The sequence below is a fragment of the Clinocottus analis genome, unplaced genomic scaffold (assembly GCF_023055335.1).
Source record: "Clinocottus analis isolate CAN_PGR_092001 unplaced genomic scaffold, fCliAna1.0.p SCAF_9, whole genome shotgun sequence".
Taxonomy (NCBI): Eukaryota; Metazoa; Chordata; class Actinopteri; order Perciformes; family Cottidae; genus Clinocottus; species Clinocottus analis.
Genome location: NW_027176251.1, coordinates 8,717,197 through 8,738,778, shown reverse-complemented (window position 1 = coordinate 8,738,778; position 21,582 = coordinate 8,717,197). Strand labels below are relative to the sequence as shown.

The following is a 21,582-nucleotide window of genomic DNA, read 5'->3' as shown; positions in this document are numbered from 1 at the left end:
TTGAGCCGCAGCAGTTCCTTCGTTTACAGTTCACATAAACAATAATTCAGGGTTGTATGTTTTTCTGAAAAGAAAAGGACAGAGAAAACAATAAGGCTGATTAAACATTTTTTTTTCGACAGTGTAATGGTTTGGATGTGTTTTTCTTTGTGCGTTCATGTTTCAGGCTACGAGCGTACTTCCTGAAAACACATGCCACACCTCCACCTCGTTATGGATAAATACTGAGCAAACTTTCATTTCAGATAAGCAACTGAACAGGAGTGCGCAGCATATTTCTCAAATTGAAAAGTGTTTTTCTCTCCCCTCACAGTCATGAAAGTACTTCTTTTTGCTGCAGTGGTTGCCCTGATCCATGGCAGTTCTGGTAAATATTAGTTTTATTTTCTCATCTGCCTTTATAGCTCCAATCTCCTGAACACATTTAATTGTATTGCTGTTCTGTAATTAGCTATTATCTTCTAGTGTTATTCTGTTCTTTTTTCCTTCTTCTCCATACATATATTCTGTTTTGTTTTGTTGAGTGTTCCTGCCTGCTTGTCTGCTCGCCTGTCTGTTTCTGAGTGTGTATGTTCTCTAGAGGAAACGCTTGAGTTTCTCTTCTGTCACACTGATGGGTTTCCTCTAGTGGTTACAAGACTCCGCCATGAACAGGAAATGCGGATGTTATTATCAAGGGAACGACGAAAAGAACAATTAAATATTGATTTATTCATACATACTGTATACCGATACCCGTCACACCGGTGTTGTGCAATAATTCTTGCCTAAAGTGAAAGAGCCGGTGTTTTGCAATAATTCTTGCCTAAAGTGAAAGAGAAATAGCCTCTGTAAATAACACTACCCGCTGCTGGTCATGTGGCCCCGGTGACTTTGAGAGTATTGGCAGTTTCCCCACAGGAGCCTGAAACAAATGTCAGGAAAAGGGAGAGGTTGTTTTGAAAGTGTTGCCTGAACAGCAGCGAGCACCCCAGTGAGCACCCTGCCTCTTTATGTTGTGATCAATAACCTCCATGTGTAATCTCTGTCCACATGCAGCCACTTTGCTCATTAAAGGGCCAACCCAGCCGGTTCTGGAGGGAGAGAGCATCACGCTGGAGTGCCTGTACTCCGACTCTGAACTCAACATCAGCCAGGTCCACTTTGAGGTCTTCTCCCAGGTGAGCCCAGTAACAAAATGGGTGGCTGGGAGAGGAAATAGAGGAACAAAGTTGTATATTTAAAAAAGTTGAAGACTCTCCTTTCACCTTTTATCTGTCTGCGCTTACACTTCTTTAGTAATGATAAGCTAGGCCAAGGCGTTCAAATGTTTAATTCCCATTGTTTGAGTTATTTTAAGTGAAACCAAAGATTGATTTCTGTCTTATGTACAAACATGCTGATAAGAAAAGAGTGCTCCCTGAACATTGTCACCCATGTCATAACATTTATAGCTTGACTTGCTGTGGCTCTCAGAAGTCAACAGCTCTATGTAAATATCACGCCATCGAGCAGCTGACTGCTGTGTAGTTCAACACAATGGAGAAAAAAAGCCTGCAACACATGAACATAACCCTCATAATACTCAGTAAACAATACAGTAATGCCATGTGATTCTATTCTTAAATATTTTGAGCAGCCAACACAACAATTCCTCTCTATTAGCTTATCTGAACCTGCAAAGCAATTGTTCTGCTGCTGTAGTTTGCATGTGAAGCCTAATGAAAGTTCTTTCTTCAGTACATGCAGCGCTGGCGCGCGGTCGGGGAGCGATCTTGGTGCTACTATTCCATGAAGATCCAACGGACTGCGGACAAGCTCGTCCTGTCCATCCCCTATGCAGCAAGGTTCAACGAGGGTCCCTACCGTTGTGTGGCCGACGCCGAAAATGTGACTGCGACAGACATCTCCTCCCCACTGCTGGACTTCAAAGTGCATTGTGAGTGCATGGGTTGTTATGGGCAGGGGCCGTCTGCTGGAAGACTGTGGAACAATGACTCTGTGACACTGTATTTCCTTTTTGATAAATAGAGCAAGCGTAGATTTTTCTTTCAAATTGCCGGTCTCCTGCAGAGGGGAGAGAGATTTCTGCAGGAATCAGACAATAAGCTCGGTAGAACTGTGACTTGCAAATCAGATACACAGCTTCTGAGTTTCACTTTCCAATAAGGAAATGCGTGGCATAACTGAGAATACTGGCATTACTGACAAAGAAGGAAGCTTAAAAAAAGCACCTGACTGTACAGCGGTAAACAGTCTCTGGGTGAGAAGACGAAAGAGAAAGACTCTGAAACCGGCAGGAGGTAAAGACAATTTTTCAGACACTGTGGATACAGCTTTCTTCACAGAGAGGGATAGAAAAACACATTAATAGTTAATAAGACAAGACACATCTATGCAATGCAGCTGCAGAGGTGTACAACAAAGCAAACTGCAAAAAGCACAGATCCAGTGCAAACACCGTGTTGCTATGATAGGTCGACGACATTTCATTTCAATCTTTCTCCTTTCCTCTGCTCTCCAGGCACACAAAAAGGTATTCACCCAGTGGGGCTCACGCTTGAAGCTGTCGGTGTGGGGAAAAATATTTGCATGAAATGGCATCGATGGCTTGCGAGTCAGATTATCAGTGTCCTCTATCTTCTCAGTGGCCATCAAATCGACCGTAATGCTGTTTGATAGGCTCCTCAGACTCATGGGAGGAATCAATAAGAGGCAAAGATTAGAATGGACTAAAGGACCGAAGGAGACACGGGAGGAGAGAAGCCAGGAGGTGGATGGACGTGGGCCATCTATTGAGATGGAAGATGAGCCATTATTCACAACACTGCCTCTCTAAAGACTCCGATAAGATGAAGCCTATTATCATTATTATTGATTGCTTCAGGCAGTCAGTACCTTTGGGAGGCATTCAAACTTCAGCCTGTATACTTAAAAGATCTGAGTGTTTTAGCAGCTGCTACCACTGCAAACATGTGTTCAGTCACGTCTCTTGCAGAAATTTCTTGCTTCATTAACGACCGATTGTTCTTCCTCCTTCCCGCTGGGCTTTAGATATGGGGGAGCTGTCTCTGACGAGGGAAGGCTACACCAGCAGCTACTTGAGCGTCCCGCAGGAGCTGAAGGTGCGACTCGGGGACGACGTGGTGGTGAGGTGCGCCGCCAGCTCGTCAGAGGAGCCGAGCTACTTCTGGAGTCGAGACGTGAGAAAGCCTCGGGATTCTGCACGTTGGCAGTGTCCTCATTATGCTTTTGGAAACTTGTCATTCCCTCTCCGGCTCCCTCCCTCCACTGTCGATGTGACCTCTTTATTTCTTCCCCGTCTTGTTCCAGTCTGTCGAGGCCAATGCGCTCTCATTTCTAGTTGGTCATGTACTGACGCTCCGGACTCATTACGTACTGACTCTGTCAGACCCCTTAGGCGGCATTTTCTAAGACACTGGGTCGCAGGGATCGTGTGGTTTACATTGGGAATTCAAGCAAAATCCCATGCTTAGGTTTAGGCAATGAGGCCACTTATTTAGGTTGAGGAAAAACGTCATATCTGGGCTTCAAGTAGCTTCTTTAACATGAGTACAAAAAAGATGTCACAAGCATGACTAATGCTACTTCAAAATGACTCAACACATCTTCAGGATACTTCTCCCTGTTAAAAGTTCTGTTTGTTTGACCCACCCACTTCCCTTATTTCCCACAGTCTTTGTAATTCAACGTCATCACACTCCTGAAGCGTTTTCTCTAAACTTCTAAAAATAGTGCCTATAGTAGCAAAGACTTGAAAGCCCGGTGCGTCTCATCCAGACACTACAGGGTGTCTTGTGTGACGGTATCAGACTCCAGGGGGACGTTACAGCATCTGTGTTTGGAATGAGAACAGGCGCTTGCCTCTTTCTCTCTTGGCTTTGCTCACGCCATTCTTTTAATTTTCTCTCTTTCTCTTACACCGTTTCTCTCCGTTTCCCCTCGGCTGTCGTCTTTCCATCCCCTCTTCTGAAGAAGTGCTCTGTATTTAAGTGACCGGTTGGCTTAGACCCACTGCTCGCTGGGAATTGCAGCTTGCCCACTTACAGAGGATTAATAGTTTAATGAGGTCTAGACAAGAACCAGTCAACCTGAAAACAATTATGTGTATAGATTTCTAATGATTTTTTTTTGGTGTTTGGTTAACCAGTATTGAATTATTTAACTGGGCACTTCGCTGAGCTACGAATCCCTCACTCAAGGGAAATTAAGACGTCTCTGTGTAAAATGCCATCGTGACAATAGGCATTCAGAACAAGAAGAAGTTGACGAGCTGGGATTCACGTGATGCCCTTGTGGAGAGGAAATGGTGTTACACTTTCTAGATGTAATCAAAATCACTTTTACTACCACCAGAAAGTCACAGGTGTAATGAAGCTATACGCTCCCAGGAAGATATCTTGGGAACCGGCAGATGTAATTGGCAAGTTCCCCTTTTTTGTTATTCTTTTTAATAAGTCGGCTCAGGGTTAATATGCTTGTTAAAGGGTCACTGCTAATCCAGGTTTTAAATGGGCTTACAAGTCCAAATCCATTTCAGTGGACATTTTATACTCCTAATACTGTTTGTCCTCCACATGTTCATATGAGTTTATGAGTCGTTGTTTTGTGGTCATTATCTGTTGGACAGACGGCACTTTGATAAAGCAGAAGAGTTACATCGTAACAGAAATGTCCGTCGCCGTGTGAGGTATCAGCTAGCGCACTTGCACTCATGATTCACCTGTCTATCTATCCATACGCCATTTACACAAGTCACGAAACCTTTGGAAAAGAGGAATGACACAAGGAAATGATAAGATGAGATGGATTGTTCGTTGGTCGTGTTTGTTCTTTATCTGTGAGCCTACTGTATGTATGACAGGAGTGTAAATGGGGCAAAAAGCGGCTTCAGAATGGCTCACTTTGACAGACAGCCGCCGTGGGCACATTGGCCCCCGGTAATGACAGCAGGACAGAGGCAGAAACGGGCCACTGCTTAGGGAGCCAGTGGATTTGCATACAAAATGCTGCTTTGGCCAGACCTGGCCTTTATAGGAAATCCTCTTAATTCAGATCCATTCAAATTGAAATGGACTTTCTTGGCAGGAGCCGCAGCTCCCAGGAGCCAAATCATTTGCATGGTGTAATGTCTTTTTTTTTTGAGTGTGTGTGTTTTTTTTTTTACCTCCTCTGTGTTCGTTTGTTTTCCAATCCTCGTGTTTGGCCTATTATTTGTTTCCTCCCATGTTGGGCTCTATCTCATAATAGTACTGCTATTTCTGTGTCAACAATTCATCCCGCTCCCTCGCCATCTCATTATGTGTTGTGTTAACAGTCTGTTGTTGTGGCTTCATTCTTTGCGGATGATGGTGTTATCTGGATTATTGACTTGTGTTCATCCATTGGGCTTGCTACTCAGGTAAACACACTTCATTTGGGACTTAGGCGACTGTTCTCTGGTGGCCGTTCTGTCTGTGCCCCACTGCCGTTGAGCGGTCTCTCTGTTTCTTCCTTTCGTGTTGTGTTTCACTCTCCCGTTGCCCCTCTTTCACTCGTACACAAATCCGCCAAAATAACACTTTCTACGACCTTTCTTTCTCTTTTCCTCTTTTACACTGCTCACGTCTGTCTGAAATGCTTCGATTTCTCCGTGTCTCGCTCTTTCGCGAGCGAGCATTGTCTATTCTCTGTCTTTCAGCACAATTTTAATTTAAGGAGTTTGCCGATTCTCTTCGGGCTGCAAACAATCGAGCCGATATTTATTTTCTGACTTCTTGCTCTGCTTTCCGTTTGTTCTACTCTCATTTGTTCTCAGGGTGACGACTGGATCCTGCCTTCCTCTACGCTGACGTTGAAGAAGATCAAAGCGATGGATCAAGGACAGTACACTTGCATGGCCGAGCATCCCTCTGTGGAGTCCCTCAGCAAGAAGCGCACCATCAGCATCACTGTGCTGTCAAGTAAGAAAAGACTATAGATTCCAACTTCCCGTTATTCTAAAGTCTTGTTGTCCTTTATCCTGACTGAGTGTACAGAGGTCGATTCCCACTTCATCTTTCTCGTAAACGGTGTGGGCGTTCTTTGTAACTGCTGGGTACCTCAGCTCTCCACATCCTTGAAGCAAAAGAGAAACGTTGTGTTCTACTTCCTTTTCAATCAGACGCTTCAACGTAACAGAAAGGTCAGGTTTTTGTGTGCGATTATGTCATCGGGAACATATGCATAAGTTCTCATTTCCTAAATTGCATGTGAAACCTTTAAAGCCTTACATTTCTAAAGAAATAGCCTACAGGGTAATGGTTTAATTTATCTGCACACTAGAATGATAATAAAAAGTAGAGAAAAGACTGTAACACTGTAATAAAGAGAGGTTAAGACATTCATGAAAACAAATCACTTAAAAAAGGTCACAAAGAAGCCCGTAATGAAATTTCCTTTGAAATGTCAAATGAAAATAGGTAAGATGATACTAGAGGACATTAATACATTTTAAATAAATAAATGGCTATGACTAAACTGCACCAACTTTCAGGATAAAAGGATAATTATTTAAACGGTAAAAGAAGCAACGATTTCAACTGACCTTTGATTTGATTTTCTTTCAACAGAAATGTCAATAGAAAGTGCACCGTATAGAAGGGCTTCTCAACCTTTTGTAACTTACAGTCCACTTATGACTGTTGGAAAATTCCAGAGCATCACTATAATACATAATAATAACAATAACAATAATAATAATAATAATAATAATAATAATAATAATAATAATAATAATAATAATAATAATAATAATGAAAATGTACTTTTGTGTTTTGTTACCGTCAGCTGTTATGACCAAAAATAAATCTACTGTTTACCCTCACCAATCACTGGCTGCCATTATGAGTCCAAATGTGATTTCATTCAAAGTCATAGTTCTTCACCACTTGCTTTGAGCTTCCACTGGCGCAGGGTTGCCTCTAATGCCACGTTCTGGTTTCGAGGTAACGTTGGCTAGCTAACAGTGCCAAAACGCGTTTGTCTATCTCTACCTGTCGATCGGTGTGGGGATATTCAAACGGAATAAGTCAATACAATTACGAGTTCAACAGACGCACAAAACAACATTAAACAAAAAGAGAATAAATAAAAGAAAATAGGTGGGGGATTGGCTAATACTCAAATGAACATAAACACAAATAGACAATAACAAAATAACCAATAAACTAAGGTAAATTAAAATAACATAATTTGTACAAAAGTATTGTATTGTATTGTTACCAAATATTTTTCTTTTGATCCGATCATATGAAAACGTCTCCACTAGATGGCGCACTGCTGCCCACCACAGTTGCTCTAAAGCAGTGGGTCTCAGAAGGGGGGTATGTGAAAAAATAGGTGAATAAATGTTAACATTCAAAAATAGTTCTTAAATAAATATTAACTAAAATATAAGTCTGAGTTCAGAAACTGAATTTGATATATTTTATACTAAATCAGACACTGACGGCACATCGCTGTGTGTTATCTTTTTTTCAACCATAAATGCTTTGCTCTTACATAGCTGAATGTAGAGCACATAGAAATACTTGTGGCACATGAGAAACTGAAATTTGGGAGAACCTGATTGGTTGCTTTTGTGTGCATAATTTTTGTATTAGCCTTCTGAGATAGAAGTGCCCACATGTCTTTCCAACATCATGAGTAAGTATTTTGTGCATTATAGTGTATAGTGAGTGCAGGCTTTTCTTTGTCCCATTCCTCATGAAAGAAGAGTGTGTTCAAGTCAAGAACTAATTTCATTACAACATTACAACTAATTCAATTTATGACACTTCATCTGTCTTCATCATCTTTATCATTGACCTGTGAGATGACTGCACTGCGTTAATGCACTGCAGTTTTTAAACACCATCCTCTCACCCAGTGGGATTCATTGGCCTTGAAATTTCCTTTGTTGAAATTATGCATCCTCTAAAAATTCAATTAAGCCAATGCATGTTATTTATTATGGTAGAGTTATCTCATTACTTCTTCAATTGTCTCATTGGTCACTGCGCTCCACAGTTTCTCCAGTATTTTCTCTGGAGCACATGTAGAAATTAAAAAAGTAATAATCTCTTGATGCCGGAATAATGTTTGGTGTATGCTGAGCAAACATTGCATGTCACTGCTGTTTGAAGTTGCACTACAATCGCAGTACAAACCTTCAACAAACACCCCTAGTGCCAAGAAATGATCTCAACATATGAAATACGGGTTCTGTATACAAACAGGCAAAGCATGCGTTTGATGCTGTCTCGAATTCTCATAATCCTAATTCCTTTTACTTTATAGGGAATAATCAGACAGATTTTAGAATTGCAAAGAGCAGACTTCTTAAAGATCAGTGCGGTGAGCGGCAGTATGACCGTGTGAGCTCTGCACAGACTCTCTTTTCTTCCACAAACAAACAGGAGGTTGCCTTCAGATGCTTTGCCTTGAGGCAGGAAACTTGTAGTATTTCGGATTTTCAGAGTCTGTGTGATGCATGTTTGCCTTCATGGCTGACTGATCTGTCCCACAGAGGATGCCCGCTGGTACGAGTCTAGTAATGGGCGTTTCATGTTGATGACCTCGGCGGCGGCCGTTTCTCTCTTGGTGTTCATCCTCTCCGTGAGCGTATTCCTGTGCCGCAGGGCCAAGCGCGCCAAGACCTGCAAGGGACCCATGTAAGAAACATATGTTTGAGTGTGTGTCTGCTCCTCTTTCATAATAGGAAATCATTTTTCTCTTTACTTGGGAACTTATCTCTTAAATTGTAATCAAAATCAAATTGATAAAGAGCCTCTAAATGTAAGGGAATGCATGCGCGTGATTGTTAGATTTATTTTTTGACTGCACTTTGTCCACACTCGCCTTCCTATTTTCCCTAACTCAGCCTCGATCTCTCCTCCCGCAGTTTGACTTCATATTACAGTTATGGTTATTGCTGCTATATTTCATTCTGTCTCATGCGATAGAACCGAGGCCATTTCAGTTACAAGGTGTGCATTTTGTCGCATGGACCAATGTGCACCTTGGTGTGTCCTTCACATTGTTTGTGTGTGTGTGTATATATATATATATATATATATATATATATATATATATATATATATATATATATATATATATATATATATATATATATATATATATATATATTGCCATGTGATCTCGCGGAACAACTCTCCACGCATGTGCACACACTAGTGTCTGTGTGCTTTTGTTTGTTTAAAGGCGTTATCGGTGTTGAATAGGTAAATCTCAGCTGCTCTGATCGAATTGACCCTGTCCTTGACCTCTTTCATGCTCCCTCCTCACCCATGTGTTCCTCCACACTTTCTGCTTGTGCAGAGCCTGGGCTAATACCAGCAGCTTTATTTCCGTGATAGTATTTAAAGTACATTTAAGGCAGACAGCTATAATAAGAGCAGAAGCAAAGTCCCATTAAACTGATTGCTGACAGCATGTTAATGTATACCATAAACCTTGGCAGCTTCCCTTATTAACTTATTTCCCAAATGGGCTGAAAATAAAGAATGTTCAAAAGACACCATTTCCATAAGTGTCTTCTTTATACATGATATCTGTGTTTGTGGTGGCCGAGAATAAATAGTGTTATTCTTACAAGTCTGGCAAGGCATTTTCTGCCATATGTGTATCTGAGCATGTGTGTATAAAGAGAGAGAGAGAGCTAAAGAAAGACAAATGGACTTTCACATCATGGCTCCATCGCTCGGCCCTAGTCTATAATTTCCTCACTTTTACTTTTCTAGCGCCTACTGGGAGGTCGATATACTGATAATAATGCTCCTCTGTCTTTCCTTCTCTATCTTCTCTCGCCAGTGATGACCACTCTCAGAAGAAGCCCATCTACAAAGCCAGTGTGGAGTCCCTGCCCTCCACCTGTGCAGACAAACAACCTCTGGTTTGACTGCACAGGGAGGTGGAACGATGAGGAGGGAGAGTGGGGAGATGGAGCAAGAGGCGAAGAAGATGGAGTGGGTGACCAGAAAATGAGGGATGGCAGTGAGCGGATACTGAAAGAGGGAAGAGGTTGCAGGTATCAAGGTGGTCACATTGAGTCTGAGGCAGGGAGGAAAGGAGGCGAAGAGGCATATTTGGAGACTGTAAGGAAGGGAGAGTGAAGCTGGTTGTGAGAAAAAAAAAAAAAAAAGCATAAGGGCAAATGACTGTTTTAGAGACTCAGCTGCTGCTTTACTTATGGGTGTAGGCAGAAATTATGCATCCCGGACAGATAGGTGCTTATAATTTTCTCTTCATTTATTCAAACATTTTTTCTTCATTTATTCTGCACTGAGGAAAATGGTGAGCTCCATTCTTAGCAAAATGATGGGAGATTAATCTTGTGTTCTGTAAGAGTTGAAAAGACTCCATATGTAAATCTCTATTTTCTTTTGCAAACTTAATTGCGTATATGTGTATTATGAATGAACCATTCAGGTGATGGAACAAGGTTTTATTTTGTTGATTTGATTCCCTTTCAACCTCTTTTTCCAAAGCAGAAGCGGCTTCTGCAAGAAGGTTATAATAATCTTTTAACTGTGACAGCTCTAAGGCACATTGCACTCTCCTATTTTATTTACTGTACTCTGTATTTCTTTGATATTAAATGGCTTTCAGAAAATATTATTTGCTGTCCCCCTTTGTGTGCAATTGATTTTGTTCCATTTTAGCGTTACAGAAGAGGTTGGCGACTACTGACGACGTGGTGAAAGCTGCACGCTCGCTTGGCAGAACATCTTCTCCATCCAATGCCATCTCAAGCTTGCATCACGTTGTAAGCTTTTACTTGAAGCAATGACCTTTACTCAAAGTACTGTGCCTGAGCATGCTTGTGTTTCTCCCAATCCGCCTGCAGGCACTTACCCATTCTCAGTCAGCTGACAAACATACGCATAAACAAAAAACTCACACCTAAACAAAGTGAGAATAATAGTAAAGTCTGGTAACTTTAGAAGAATAGGCAGGGTTAGTCTCCGGTAGTTCTACCTCAATAAGAACCAGATTAAGCCTATTCCCACAACCCCCACAGTAACCATCATACAACTTCATCTTTTTAATTTTCTCCTCTGCTGCCTTATAAGCCTTAATGTCGTGCCACAGCACCATCGCTTATTACCATGAGCATGCTCATAACGCAAAGAATTTCATTACGTTTGTCTGTTGAAGTTATGTTGGGCTTTATGTGGTTTTATTATCGGTGTGTGGTTGACCGTAGGCCGTCGTTAATAATAGGCGAAGCGGCAGTTTAACAATGACACTCCATTAACGGGTGCATGCGCCACAGAGCACAGCCAGGATAATGTTATTAAACTGATTATTCAAGCCCCCTGTATAGCTCGCCTGTGCTGCAGCTAATCTTTGTCAGCCATTTTACAGACTTCTTGTTTTTCTTTTTCCAACTCCCCAAACTTCTGCTTATTTTATTTCTTTAACAAGCCCACGAAGAAAGAGAAAACAGATGGGGCGATTTTAACCAAAACAGAATGACTTCTCAAAAAAGAAACTCTTGACGCTCTGTTATAAATGTTGTAAATTTGAAATGCCCTCCTGCATATGAAATGTCAGTGAGCACCATCTCGCTTTGGCCTTTGAGTCAGTCATGAGTGAAACGCTGTGGGCTTAGGTCCCGGAGCTTCAACTGGTTGGCCAGAAAAGACAAGATTATGTATCAAGAATTTCACACAGTGGAGCTGTCCCAGAGGGACATGGTTCTGGTTGGGAGAGAGAGAGAGAAGTGTAGTTTACAGAGACATTTTGACCTTGATAGTGCCTCACGGATACAGCTTAGGGAGGGGACGGATCTGTACAGAGAATACAGAGCAGCCACAAATAATAGTGCAGATCGGTGACATGGCGTCAGGTAGTCAGGTATAGTCAACTGTCCTGACAGCCCTCACACACTGGGATTATTATTATTATACCGAACACGTCACCTCATTGACTAATGCAACAAAGGGCCAGGTATTTGTAACTGTATGCCATCGCCCACTGCTGTTCTGGTCACGGACACTTGGTTTTGTATGTGCATGCTGCATATGTTGTGTCAAATGGCGGAAAATAAAGGAGTGGAGTTCGCTGGAGAAGCAGGTGTTTTCCCCTCATTACTTCCTGACAATGCCCCATCTGGTACAGGGAGCTGCTGCCTGCCACCGCCTCCCTGCCAACCAGGGAACAAACACTCGAAGAGAGGCTGACAGGGGAGGATGGGATGGGAATAAGGGGAATGAGTTTGGCGGATACTATCCTCGCCAAAACAACAAGGTCAAAGCGTGTGTCGAGAAAGAAATTCACGGAGTGGGGAGACAGCCTGCAGCAGTCTTTAAGATTTCACACAGATCCACGTAAAAGAGGTCAGATGTGAGGCGAGAGTTCAAAGCAACTTCATGGAAGTCAAGAGTAGGAATATTAATATTAATGCTAATAGACAGCTTTGATGCTTTACTGCCTGTTTGAACTTTACTGACTGTTTGAACCAAACTGACCGAAGTGTCAGGATTCGTGTCAGATGAGAGAGAGGCCTAAACAGATTTGAAACCCATGACATGCTACCCCTAAAGCTACCTGAAAGGGGCGCCAAAGATAGTTTCAAAAGACATGCCTGAAAAGCTTCAAACCCATGGCACAACACTAGATTAGGCAGGGGGAAACGGAGATGTGGAAAGAGAAACAATTTTCATAATGGAGCAGTGCGCTCTGACTGGAAAACACAATCATGGTCAAACTGTGACCACAGCATGAGGGCAAAGTTAAAGAGCCTCTTTAGAGGAACCTAATAGGCCCTGACTACAGATGAGGAGAAACTCTGGTTCGTCCGGAGCTGGAGTTTTTGTTCCGGGCCATTACCATCATTGTGAACGGTGATTTAATGGAATACTCTCAGGTCTGTCCCTTGCTCTCCTTGATGAGTCCGATGCATACTTTGGAGACTAAGCAGCTTCTGCAACAGAATGGCCTCTAATCTCAATACACATGAAGAAAGCTGAACATATTTGAATTAGGCAGCGAGTCAATATGTAACATTTTCTTCGAACATGAATAATCTTTAATAAATCAAATAATCATAAAGAAAACAATTCAGTTTGCCACCATTTCAAGGACAACGTAGACATTTTAATCAATTAATGAAAAACGTAATTGTAATTATATAAGACAAAAAGGGTGCATTGTGTTAAACAACTTCCTACATGTTTACAATAATAAATACATAAATATTTTAGGCACTAATTAATGATTTTAACCCCATGTCCTTATATGTTTGTGTTAACTCACAAGTAGGGTCAACACATTCTGAAGATAGACAGTTTCTGTCCCCTGAAAGTGCTCGTTCTCGCGAGGTCACGTTTTCGCAGGAAGACAACAGTGGAAACGCGCGTGCCATCATGGTGCCGTCCAGACAGAGCTCTACAACAACTAGGTTCTTTCCTCTTACTGTGCCAGATGTTGTGTGTGCCAGAGGATATGGATGAAGAGCTAAATGACCCTTTGCAACAGGAAAAGGAGGGTGAACCAGCTGCTACAAGGCCGAAAAGCAGACTGGTGGTGACGTCACTGTGGGCGCTGTGACCCAAACGAGGTCCACGGTGGAAGAATGCAGTCAAGAGAGGGACAGGTTTCTCCCGGAAATTTCACTGCTCCTTAACACCAAAGGGTAAGGAAACACGCTGTATTCCTCTGTAGGGACCTTCCCATAATGATGGCGGACACTAATAGTAATGTGAGTCTGTCTGTGGCAAACTATTAGCACTTTTAGTAGGCTAGCTTGCGGTGTTAGGTTAAAGACTTTTTCAAAAAGCATATTGACCTCCTGTGAAAAGGAGAGCGCCCCCCTCGGTGGTTATGGGTACTGGTTAATTCAGGTGTAAGTATGGAAAACGCGTATCGACGGGGAAGCAATTATCTCTTTTTCATTTACAAAAATAGTTTCACACAAAAAACAGAGGAAACTAGATTTCATATGTGATATATGTGCTGATAAATCTGCACAATACCATTGCAGTTGACTTCAGAATAGACTAATGACTGCGGCATTATTGTTTCTTCAAACAGTAAACATCTGGTTCATTTTCGTCATCTTTATCACTGTGCCACTGATAATCTTCGGTCCGTGCAACTGCATATGAAATAAATTGGTAATTTGCGTCAGGAAATTAATGTTGGATATCAATCACATTTAGAGCGAATTGATTTCAATTAATTGGACTATGCATCCCGTCTTCCTTCCCCCGCTCTCTCCTCTCAGGCCCGGAGCCGGGTTCTTCTTCAAGCCCAGCCCCTCTTCCTCATCCACACACCCCTCCACCTGCTCCAGCTCTCTGCAATTGGTCGGAAACACGCACACACGGGCCCGCCCTAGTGGCTGCTTTTAAATATATTTACAATGTAAAGTAACCAAGAAAAACCGGCCGAGCCGTCACACTCAGGCATTCCGAGGGAGAGAAAGTGTGTGTGTTTGTGTGAGAAGAGAAGGAGCATTACTATGTAAAGACCTGCCACTACACGCACTGAGCGCTTGACAAAACACAGCCACACACGCACACACGCGCGCACACACACTCGTTCACGCAGTTTACACACACACACGCACACAGAGACGCGGAAGGCGCTGCCGGAGAGTGAACCTGCGGGTTCATGTCACTCTGATTTCTCCAAGGAAGAGGAATACCGAGGAAGAGATCAGAGGGGAATAACAGCGACAGCCATGGCTCTCGCGACCGTGTGGAACTACTGCGTCCCTCTCGCCATCATCACCGCCGCCTGCCTGGTGCGCACCGGTAAGAGAGAGTGAGTGAGTGTGATGTGAATGAGAAGAGTGGGTAAGCCGCCTCGATGTGTTGTGGCTTTTTTTCCCGCACAAGTTTCCCTAAGTCCTCTAAAAAGAAGCTGGAAAACCGAGTTTATTCTGACTTGTCCGGCAGGGAGAAGGGGAAGGAGGCGCTCCCCGCGGGACGACAGCACGTGCGGTTATTGCAGTTTACAATCGTCCTGCGGACTGTTAGTATTCACCAAAAGGATGATTAGAAGCGAAGCCCATTGCGCAAGTCTGGGGTACATCCGTATTTGTATTTGGATATGAGTCATTGTGATGAGCACTTCTTCAAGCGGTTCCGCTGGAAAGACCCTAAAATAAAAACAAAAGTGAAAGGCGCAGGATAACGGACACTTTGTTTACCCGCGCAGACATATGTTGTGAAATCTTCTCATGCTCTGTTGACTCGCGTGCGTCAAGGCATTTATGCTTTTTTTTCCTCCTCATTCTGGTCAGACCCTGTTTGGGAGTTATTGTGGCAGCCGGGACCGGGTCCCCGGGAGACGTATGTGCATGCAGCCATTTATGTAGAGAGCTCCGATTGAATATTCTGACAGGAACATGATGAGGGCTCAAAACAAATGCCCGCAGTGGACCAGACATGTGACACACAACAGGCCCAGCTGTTTGTTGCTGCTTTTTATATTCTGCAGTAGTGTGTGGAACTAAAAGGACCTTTGAGACCCCGCCTTATCAGATACAATAATATCTAACAATCCATTGTGTTGCCTTTTATGACACCAGTGGTGCCTTTCTTGTTGCGTTTATTCTCCCCACTGGAACCTCTCAGTCTGGGATAGTCCTGCATTGCTCCCTGATGGGCACAATGCATTTCATGTTCACTACCATATAACAAGTGCATCTGCTGCAAAAATAAGGATTTGGATTTGGCTCAATCATGACTCTGAGCAACTTTAGCCTCACGTTATTCTGTGCCATCTGCTTGGATATCGTAAAATATAGTCTCATAACACACCTTATTAAATTCCACCCAAAGCACCAGTAATCCTGACTGAGCAGGAATGGCAACGAGGAAGAGCACACTGGGTTTGCCTCATTGATTTGTGTCCTGCGGTTGTTGTGCTCTATGGGGCTTTTGTTTACGTTGTCCCGGGGCAGTGAAAGGGTTAAGTGCTAGGTCGGATTGTCAGTCAGACCTGTGCTGTGCCTTTGTGATGATGTCTCTCTTTATATAGGCAACGCCACATTGCTCCATAGCCATTCCTCTGGCTACAGCCATACCAACCTCTCCATGGTCTGCGTATTGATTTCTTCCCTTTTGTGCGTCTGTGTGTATGTGTGGACCCATTTGTACGTCTGCTCCTGTAGCAGTGGGAGGGTTTATCTATATGCATAATCGTGTGTGTGTGTGTGTGTGTGTGTGTGTGTGTGTGTGTGTGTGTGTGTGTGTGTGTGTGTGTGTGTGTGTGTGTGTGTGTGTGCGTGTGTGTGTGTGTGTGTGCTTCTTACAGTGACAGGTTCTGCCTGAGCTGCAGGCAACCTCTGCTGGGGGCTGCTCACTGATCACTGTCATTAATCTAGCCACTGACAGGGGCCTGGGAGAGACAGGGGGTGGATGGAGGAAGGAGGGAGAGAAGGAAGTGTAGAGATGGTCTGTTTCATGCATGTGCATGTGTTAAAAACTTTATTTCCGATTTACAAATCAGCGTTTCTTGATAATTCCTCTTCCACGGAGGAAAATCACATAACTAATCTTGCAGAAAGAGGGAAAAAAAGGAGAGAAATGGTGGGAGGCGTTGGGGGTTGTTATTATGCCAGGATAGAGATGGACAGATTGATTGGGCAGATAGACGGATGAGCAGACAGATAGATTGAGAGGGTGCTGTGAAGATGGCGAGGCCGGGAGACTTGGCCCTCCTTTAAAGAACGAAGGAGAGACGGAGGGATGGAAAGATGGATGGAGCGAGAAAGGCAGAAGAGGGAGAGAAAGATTGGGGAGAAGAAAGGCAGAAAGACTTCACAGTGTGTCTGACAGGCAAGCCTGCGGGACACACACACACGCAGACACACAGACACACACACACACAGTTGCACGTACACAATCACTCGCTCACAGAGTCAGTGCTGTGTGTTTGTGCGCTTTGTGGGGGTGGCTGATCCACAGCAGCTGTGGGCCAAGCTAAAACCCCACGTACAGTAACAAATGCCGTTAACTCCACCTCTGCTGCTTGCCTACCCTTAATAGCTACCACACATTTCTCCATCACTTCCATTCTTCCGCCTCCCTATTCTTCTCCCATGCCTCCATTACCACCTGCCTTATCGCTGTGTGCCTTAAATCACCTCCATTTGTTTATTCCAACGTGGGCAATGAGAGCCATCCGTTTTGAGCTTGTTCCTCATCAGGCTGTTTGGACCTTGGCTGGGGCTCTCTGGCATTGAAAAACGGCAGCAGTTGGACGTACTTGTGGGAGGAGATTTGAATACCAATTATAGCTGGTATATGTGTGCAGGAACACACACACACACACACACACACACACACACACACACACACACACACACACACACACACACACACACACACACACACACACACACACAGAGGCCATGCATAAATCAATGTCGCTGTGAGTCACAGAAGAGAGGCCTGGCGTGTAAACACAAACATCAAGGGAAATGCTGTACACACAGAAACAAAAAATAAGGACGCGCTTCAGCACACACGCAGGTGTAGACACACACATGTGCTCATGCACATGCAGACGTTGCCTACAGACGGCTTGCGTAGTACATTCGAGTTTCCTTTGAAGGTAGGAAAAAGATCGCTAATGCAAGAGTTTGCCCGAGCCGTTGCAGTTTCTCATGCTCGTCCGAAGCAGTTTGCGTCACGTCAAGAGTGCCTGCTTGCTTTCTTCCACGTTGCGCAGTGCTTGCTGTTTCAGCGCCTTTCTTTGTTCTCTAATGCACTGAAAAAGTCATCCCAGTAAGCCAAGGTTTATCCTTTGATCCAAACCTTGGAGAATAATTCACCCCCAAAATAAAATAAACTTGTCGACACTTTAATTAAAAAGAGCGAGACCGCCCTTCCTTGCTCTCTGCCCTGCCATCTGCCGGTTCACGGTGTAAATTTGAGCTCAGCGCACAGCGCACAATCAGATTTCAGTCTTCCATTCCTTTTTTTTCTTCTCTGTGATTCCCTGTCTTTTGTAGGTCTAAATAATTGGACAAGCTGAATTTGGCAGGCGGTGCTGGCATGCCCGTCTACACAAGAGGAGCTGAAATTAGCCTTTTAAAATTTTTTTAATTTTTATTTTTAAATACACTGCCTACTGCTGTCGTGCACGGCCCTGTTTGATCAACCGATGCAGTCTTAAAGGGTCCTGACAGAGTGGCTCACTATCTCAGCTGAGCAACTGCTCACACATAAGCTCCATAAACAATTTGGACTGTGTCGCTCTTTGGGAAAGTCATGACTGAGAGAGTTACGGAGCTTAGTGTGGGCTGTTTTTATTCTCCCCTGGGCTTTTATGGGTCCATTACTCAGAAGCAGAAGAAGTTCCTCGGCTCACCGTTTAGTACAGGTGATGTATTTTACAGTAATTATCTTCTAATCCGCCTCCTAGTCCTCAATGCGATCTATAACTCCTTGTTTTGAACTGCTGTTGTTTCACGCAATGATTGCATCTCAATAACTCCCTCCAGCATTATAGACTAGGTCCAGAGAGGATTTTATTTTTACATCCACTTAAATAGAAATTAAGGGAGGAAAAACATGACAATTCATTTCGTTTCCACTGCAAGGACACATCCTGTTTACTGGTTTCTCTCTGGGTTTGTCCTCGCTGATAGGTTCATGTACCAACAGAATGCACGAGGCACAATGATTAAAAGGGGCACACAAACACACCAATTGGTAATTGAAGCCTTATATCTCATTTGACCATTTGTTTAATTGTCCATTAGTGAAACTTTCTGTCAATCTAATCAGGCCAGTGCTAATGTAGAAACACTCTTTATAGCTGCCACCTCATCTCCTTCCCATTACTATTCCCCAGACAGTGCCGCTTGTGATTATCATAATGGTGATCTATGCCGTCCTTATGTGTCGCTCTCTGAGAGCAACTGGCGTTTCACCAACTTTGTCGCTGAAGTTTTTAAATGCTGTGTCGGATGCCAAGGACGTCTCCGCCATTTGGTGGCATCAGAAGGCTGCCAATCAATCCCACGCATTTTAACTCCATCTGATCTGATTGACTCGGTACAAATGCGAAACGCCCCCCTTGGGTGCAGCTTTCTGCACCGTGACCTGATGTCCCCTGAGCCAGCAGCTTTCCTCCGGTCGCTGACCCCTCTCGCTGTATTTGTCTTTGCCACGGAAGTGTGAAATCGGTAAACAGCGACTCCCTCCGCACTGCTTTCTTGGCACCACACACAAAGGCAGTTGCTATGTATTCTTTTTACTGGGGTACAAGGTGTTTTAAGCCAGTCATAGTTGAATGCTGTCTGGGGAACAGAGATGGAGGGAGAAAGCAGAAATTCTGAGTCTGAAAAACCATGAAAACACTTAACGCCATGGGGTAAGCATTCCTCGCTATTGGTGACACAGTCTCCATGACTAAGAGTAAACGTTTATGCCTCCTGCTTGGCCCTGGGCTTGTTTAACACCCTCCCCTGTTGCACTGACACCTGTCTCTGAAGCTCCCGCAGGGCCTAGAGCTAACTTGGCCAGACAACGGCCTCCAGTAGCGCGGGTAACCAAGGTGATTATCCTCACTCAGACGCTGCGGCGGAGCCCCTCACTCGCTGTGATTGGGCGAGAGAGGCTGATTGAGCTGAAAAGGGCAAGTGCCTAAAATTGAAGAGCTGGAGACTGTGTTACTCTGCAAGGGTGGAGGCTAATACACATCCCATCTGGAAGACTTGATGTTGAGACAAGAGCAGGGGAAGGCTGGTAATGAGTTGCTCATCCAGGGGTAAGGAGGATCAGTGAAGGACTTAAACCCAGGTGAAACTGTCAAGGCTGGGCACGGAGGTTGCCAACCAGACCCCATTTCCCCTTACCCTTGGGAGGTCTCTGTGTCCAGTGGAGGCTAGCTGATGAAGAGTGACCAGGCTTAGCCGGGGCACCGAGGGACTGATAGGGTCAGAGAGGTTGAAACAGAGTGGTGGAGAGAGGGAGAGACGGCTGGCCGCACAGTGTATAAAAGAGTGTAGGAAGGGAGTGAGGAGAAGGGGGGGCGCCACAGGCATGCGTCACAGACCAGTGAAGCAGGGAGGAGCGGAGCAGAGGAGAGAGTCGGGCAGAAAGGAGTACAACAAACAAGTGAATGATTGCAGGATTTCAGCTCTGAAATGGATGGGTGTTAAAAAAAAAAAGGGGAAAAAAAGAAGAAAGACGAGGGAGCGGCAACTCCTGCTGTGCCAAATGACAGATTTAGAAGGATAGAATGAGGATGTAGGGAAAGGTGAGATTAAGAAGGTGGGACCAAAGCAAAAAGGTACCGGGTGCTGGTGTGAGAACAGGTTTGCCGGTGAGGAGGACAAGGAGGAGGAGGACAACGACAAGGAGGAGGAGAGACAGAAAGATGGATGGTGATGCACAAAGATAAAGACGGAGAGGGGGCAAGCACTGTGTAGGTGACCACACTAGAGAGACAAGGTGTCATGATCGATGAGGTCACAGCCTACGCATGCACACACGCACACATGAGCACACAACCAAGAGAGTATTAAAATTGCTCCCCAGCAGCTCATGGCCAGTCCTCCTACTTTCAGAGAAGCCGCACAGTGCTTGGGATCGGCGAATTAAACACCCACACACGCACAGGGCTATTCATCTGTCTGCCATTTAGAATCCTTCGTATCATCGGCATTAATAGGTTGCCTTTGATGAGATTGTCGGATGCTGAAAATTGCCAGTCAAAACAGTGCACCATCTACTGGGAAATCAAATGGAGATTTTTAGAAGGCGGCCGCAACAATACTGAAGAGGTCTCCGATGAGGTTTCTATCTTAGAGAACTCTCCAAATGTCTCTCCCACGAGTGGCGAATTCATTTGAGCTGTGATCACGACTGACACAGATTAAGTAGTAACGTCAGTTCCAGAAACTTCAGTTAGGACTTGTTTTTTTCTCTATTATCATTCAAGTATTATAAAAACTCAATAGATCATAATGAGTATTTAAAGCATTTTTTTAAAGAGCCTTTAGGTTGGGAGAAAAAAGGGACATGGTCTATAAAGAATAAAGTATTTAGCAAGCTAAAGAGGATCACATTATCTTTTGCAAAAGTCCAAGAAAAGCACACATTCTGCTTCACTGTATGCACTTTAAAAAACCAAATGCTATCGCTCACAGAAAAACAAGTGATAACAGCAGCTGCCAGTAGATCAAACTCAGATTGGCCGACTACATTCTGGACACATGCCAAGTGATTGTTGACACAGCTACTGGAAAAAAATACAAATCTACTGCAGCTTTCACGATACTTCCCATCCACACGGCTACACTCTCTGCCGCTTGTCTCAATTTGACTATTCTTAATTTCTTTCTCAAGCCTGAGACAACATCAGGAGTAGTACGTATTGTATCCACTTCATTAGCAAACCTTAAACAACCACTAATTATAGGCAATTAATTACAAGCACATGAAAACAATCTTCGAGAATTGGCCGCTCTCAAAGACCCCCGAGTGCTTGCAGGAAGGAAAGAGCGAGGGATGGACAGAGTAAAGAAAAGGGGAAAAAATTAGAGGAAGGAGCCTGCGGTCATTCTTAATGTGCTGGGGCGAGATTTACCGC

General features: G+C 43.9%; 2 protein-coding genes across 2 annotated transcripts in view; both read left to right on the top strand.

The window, feature by feature from the left end:
* Positions 1-253: 253 nt before the first annotated feature.
* Positions 254-10,626, top strand: si:ch211-79k12.1 (uncharacterized protein LOC568891 homolog). The gene is made up of 7 exons (XM_068570532.1): positions 254-367; positions 1,039-1,160; positions 1,720-1,918; positions 3,034-3,182; positions 5,798-5,942; positions 8,528-8,672; positions 9,832-10,626. Exons 1-7 carry the CDS (start codon positions 316-318, stop codon positions 9,917-9,919), a joined length of 900 nt encoding a protein of 299 aa, XP_068426633.1. The 5' UTR covers positions 254-315; the 3' UTR covers positions 9,920-10,626.
* A 3,784-nt stretch (positions 10,627-14,410) lies between these two features.
* The window catches only part of cadm4 (cell adhesion molecule 4), a 142,895-nt gene continuing 135,723 nt past the window's right edge, over positions 14,411-21,582 (top strand). Inside the window, exon 1 of the mRNA XM_068569389.1 lies at positions 14,411-14,783. Within this exon, the coding sequence (XP_068425490.1) occupies positions 14,711-14,783 (73 nt within the window). The 5' untranslated portion in view covers positions 14,411-14,710. The remainder of the gene's footprint in view (positions 14,784-21,582) is intronic.

Bases quoted from the DNA above. Each gene is read 5' to 3' on its own strand.
- si:ch211-79k12.1 (XM_068570532.1), top strand. From the start codon at position 316: ATGAAAGTACTTCTTTTTGCTGCAGTGGTTGCCCTGATCCATGGCAGT. The intron at 5,943-8,527 runs GTAAGAAAAGAC...TCTGTCCCACAG, and splicing joins CAGCATCACTGTGCTGTCAA to AGGATGCCCGCTGGTACGAG. The intron at 8,673-9,831 runs GTAAGAAACATA...TTCTCTCGCCAG, and splicing joins AAGACCTGCAAGGGACCCAT to TGATGACCACTCTCAGAAGA.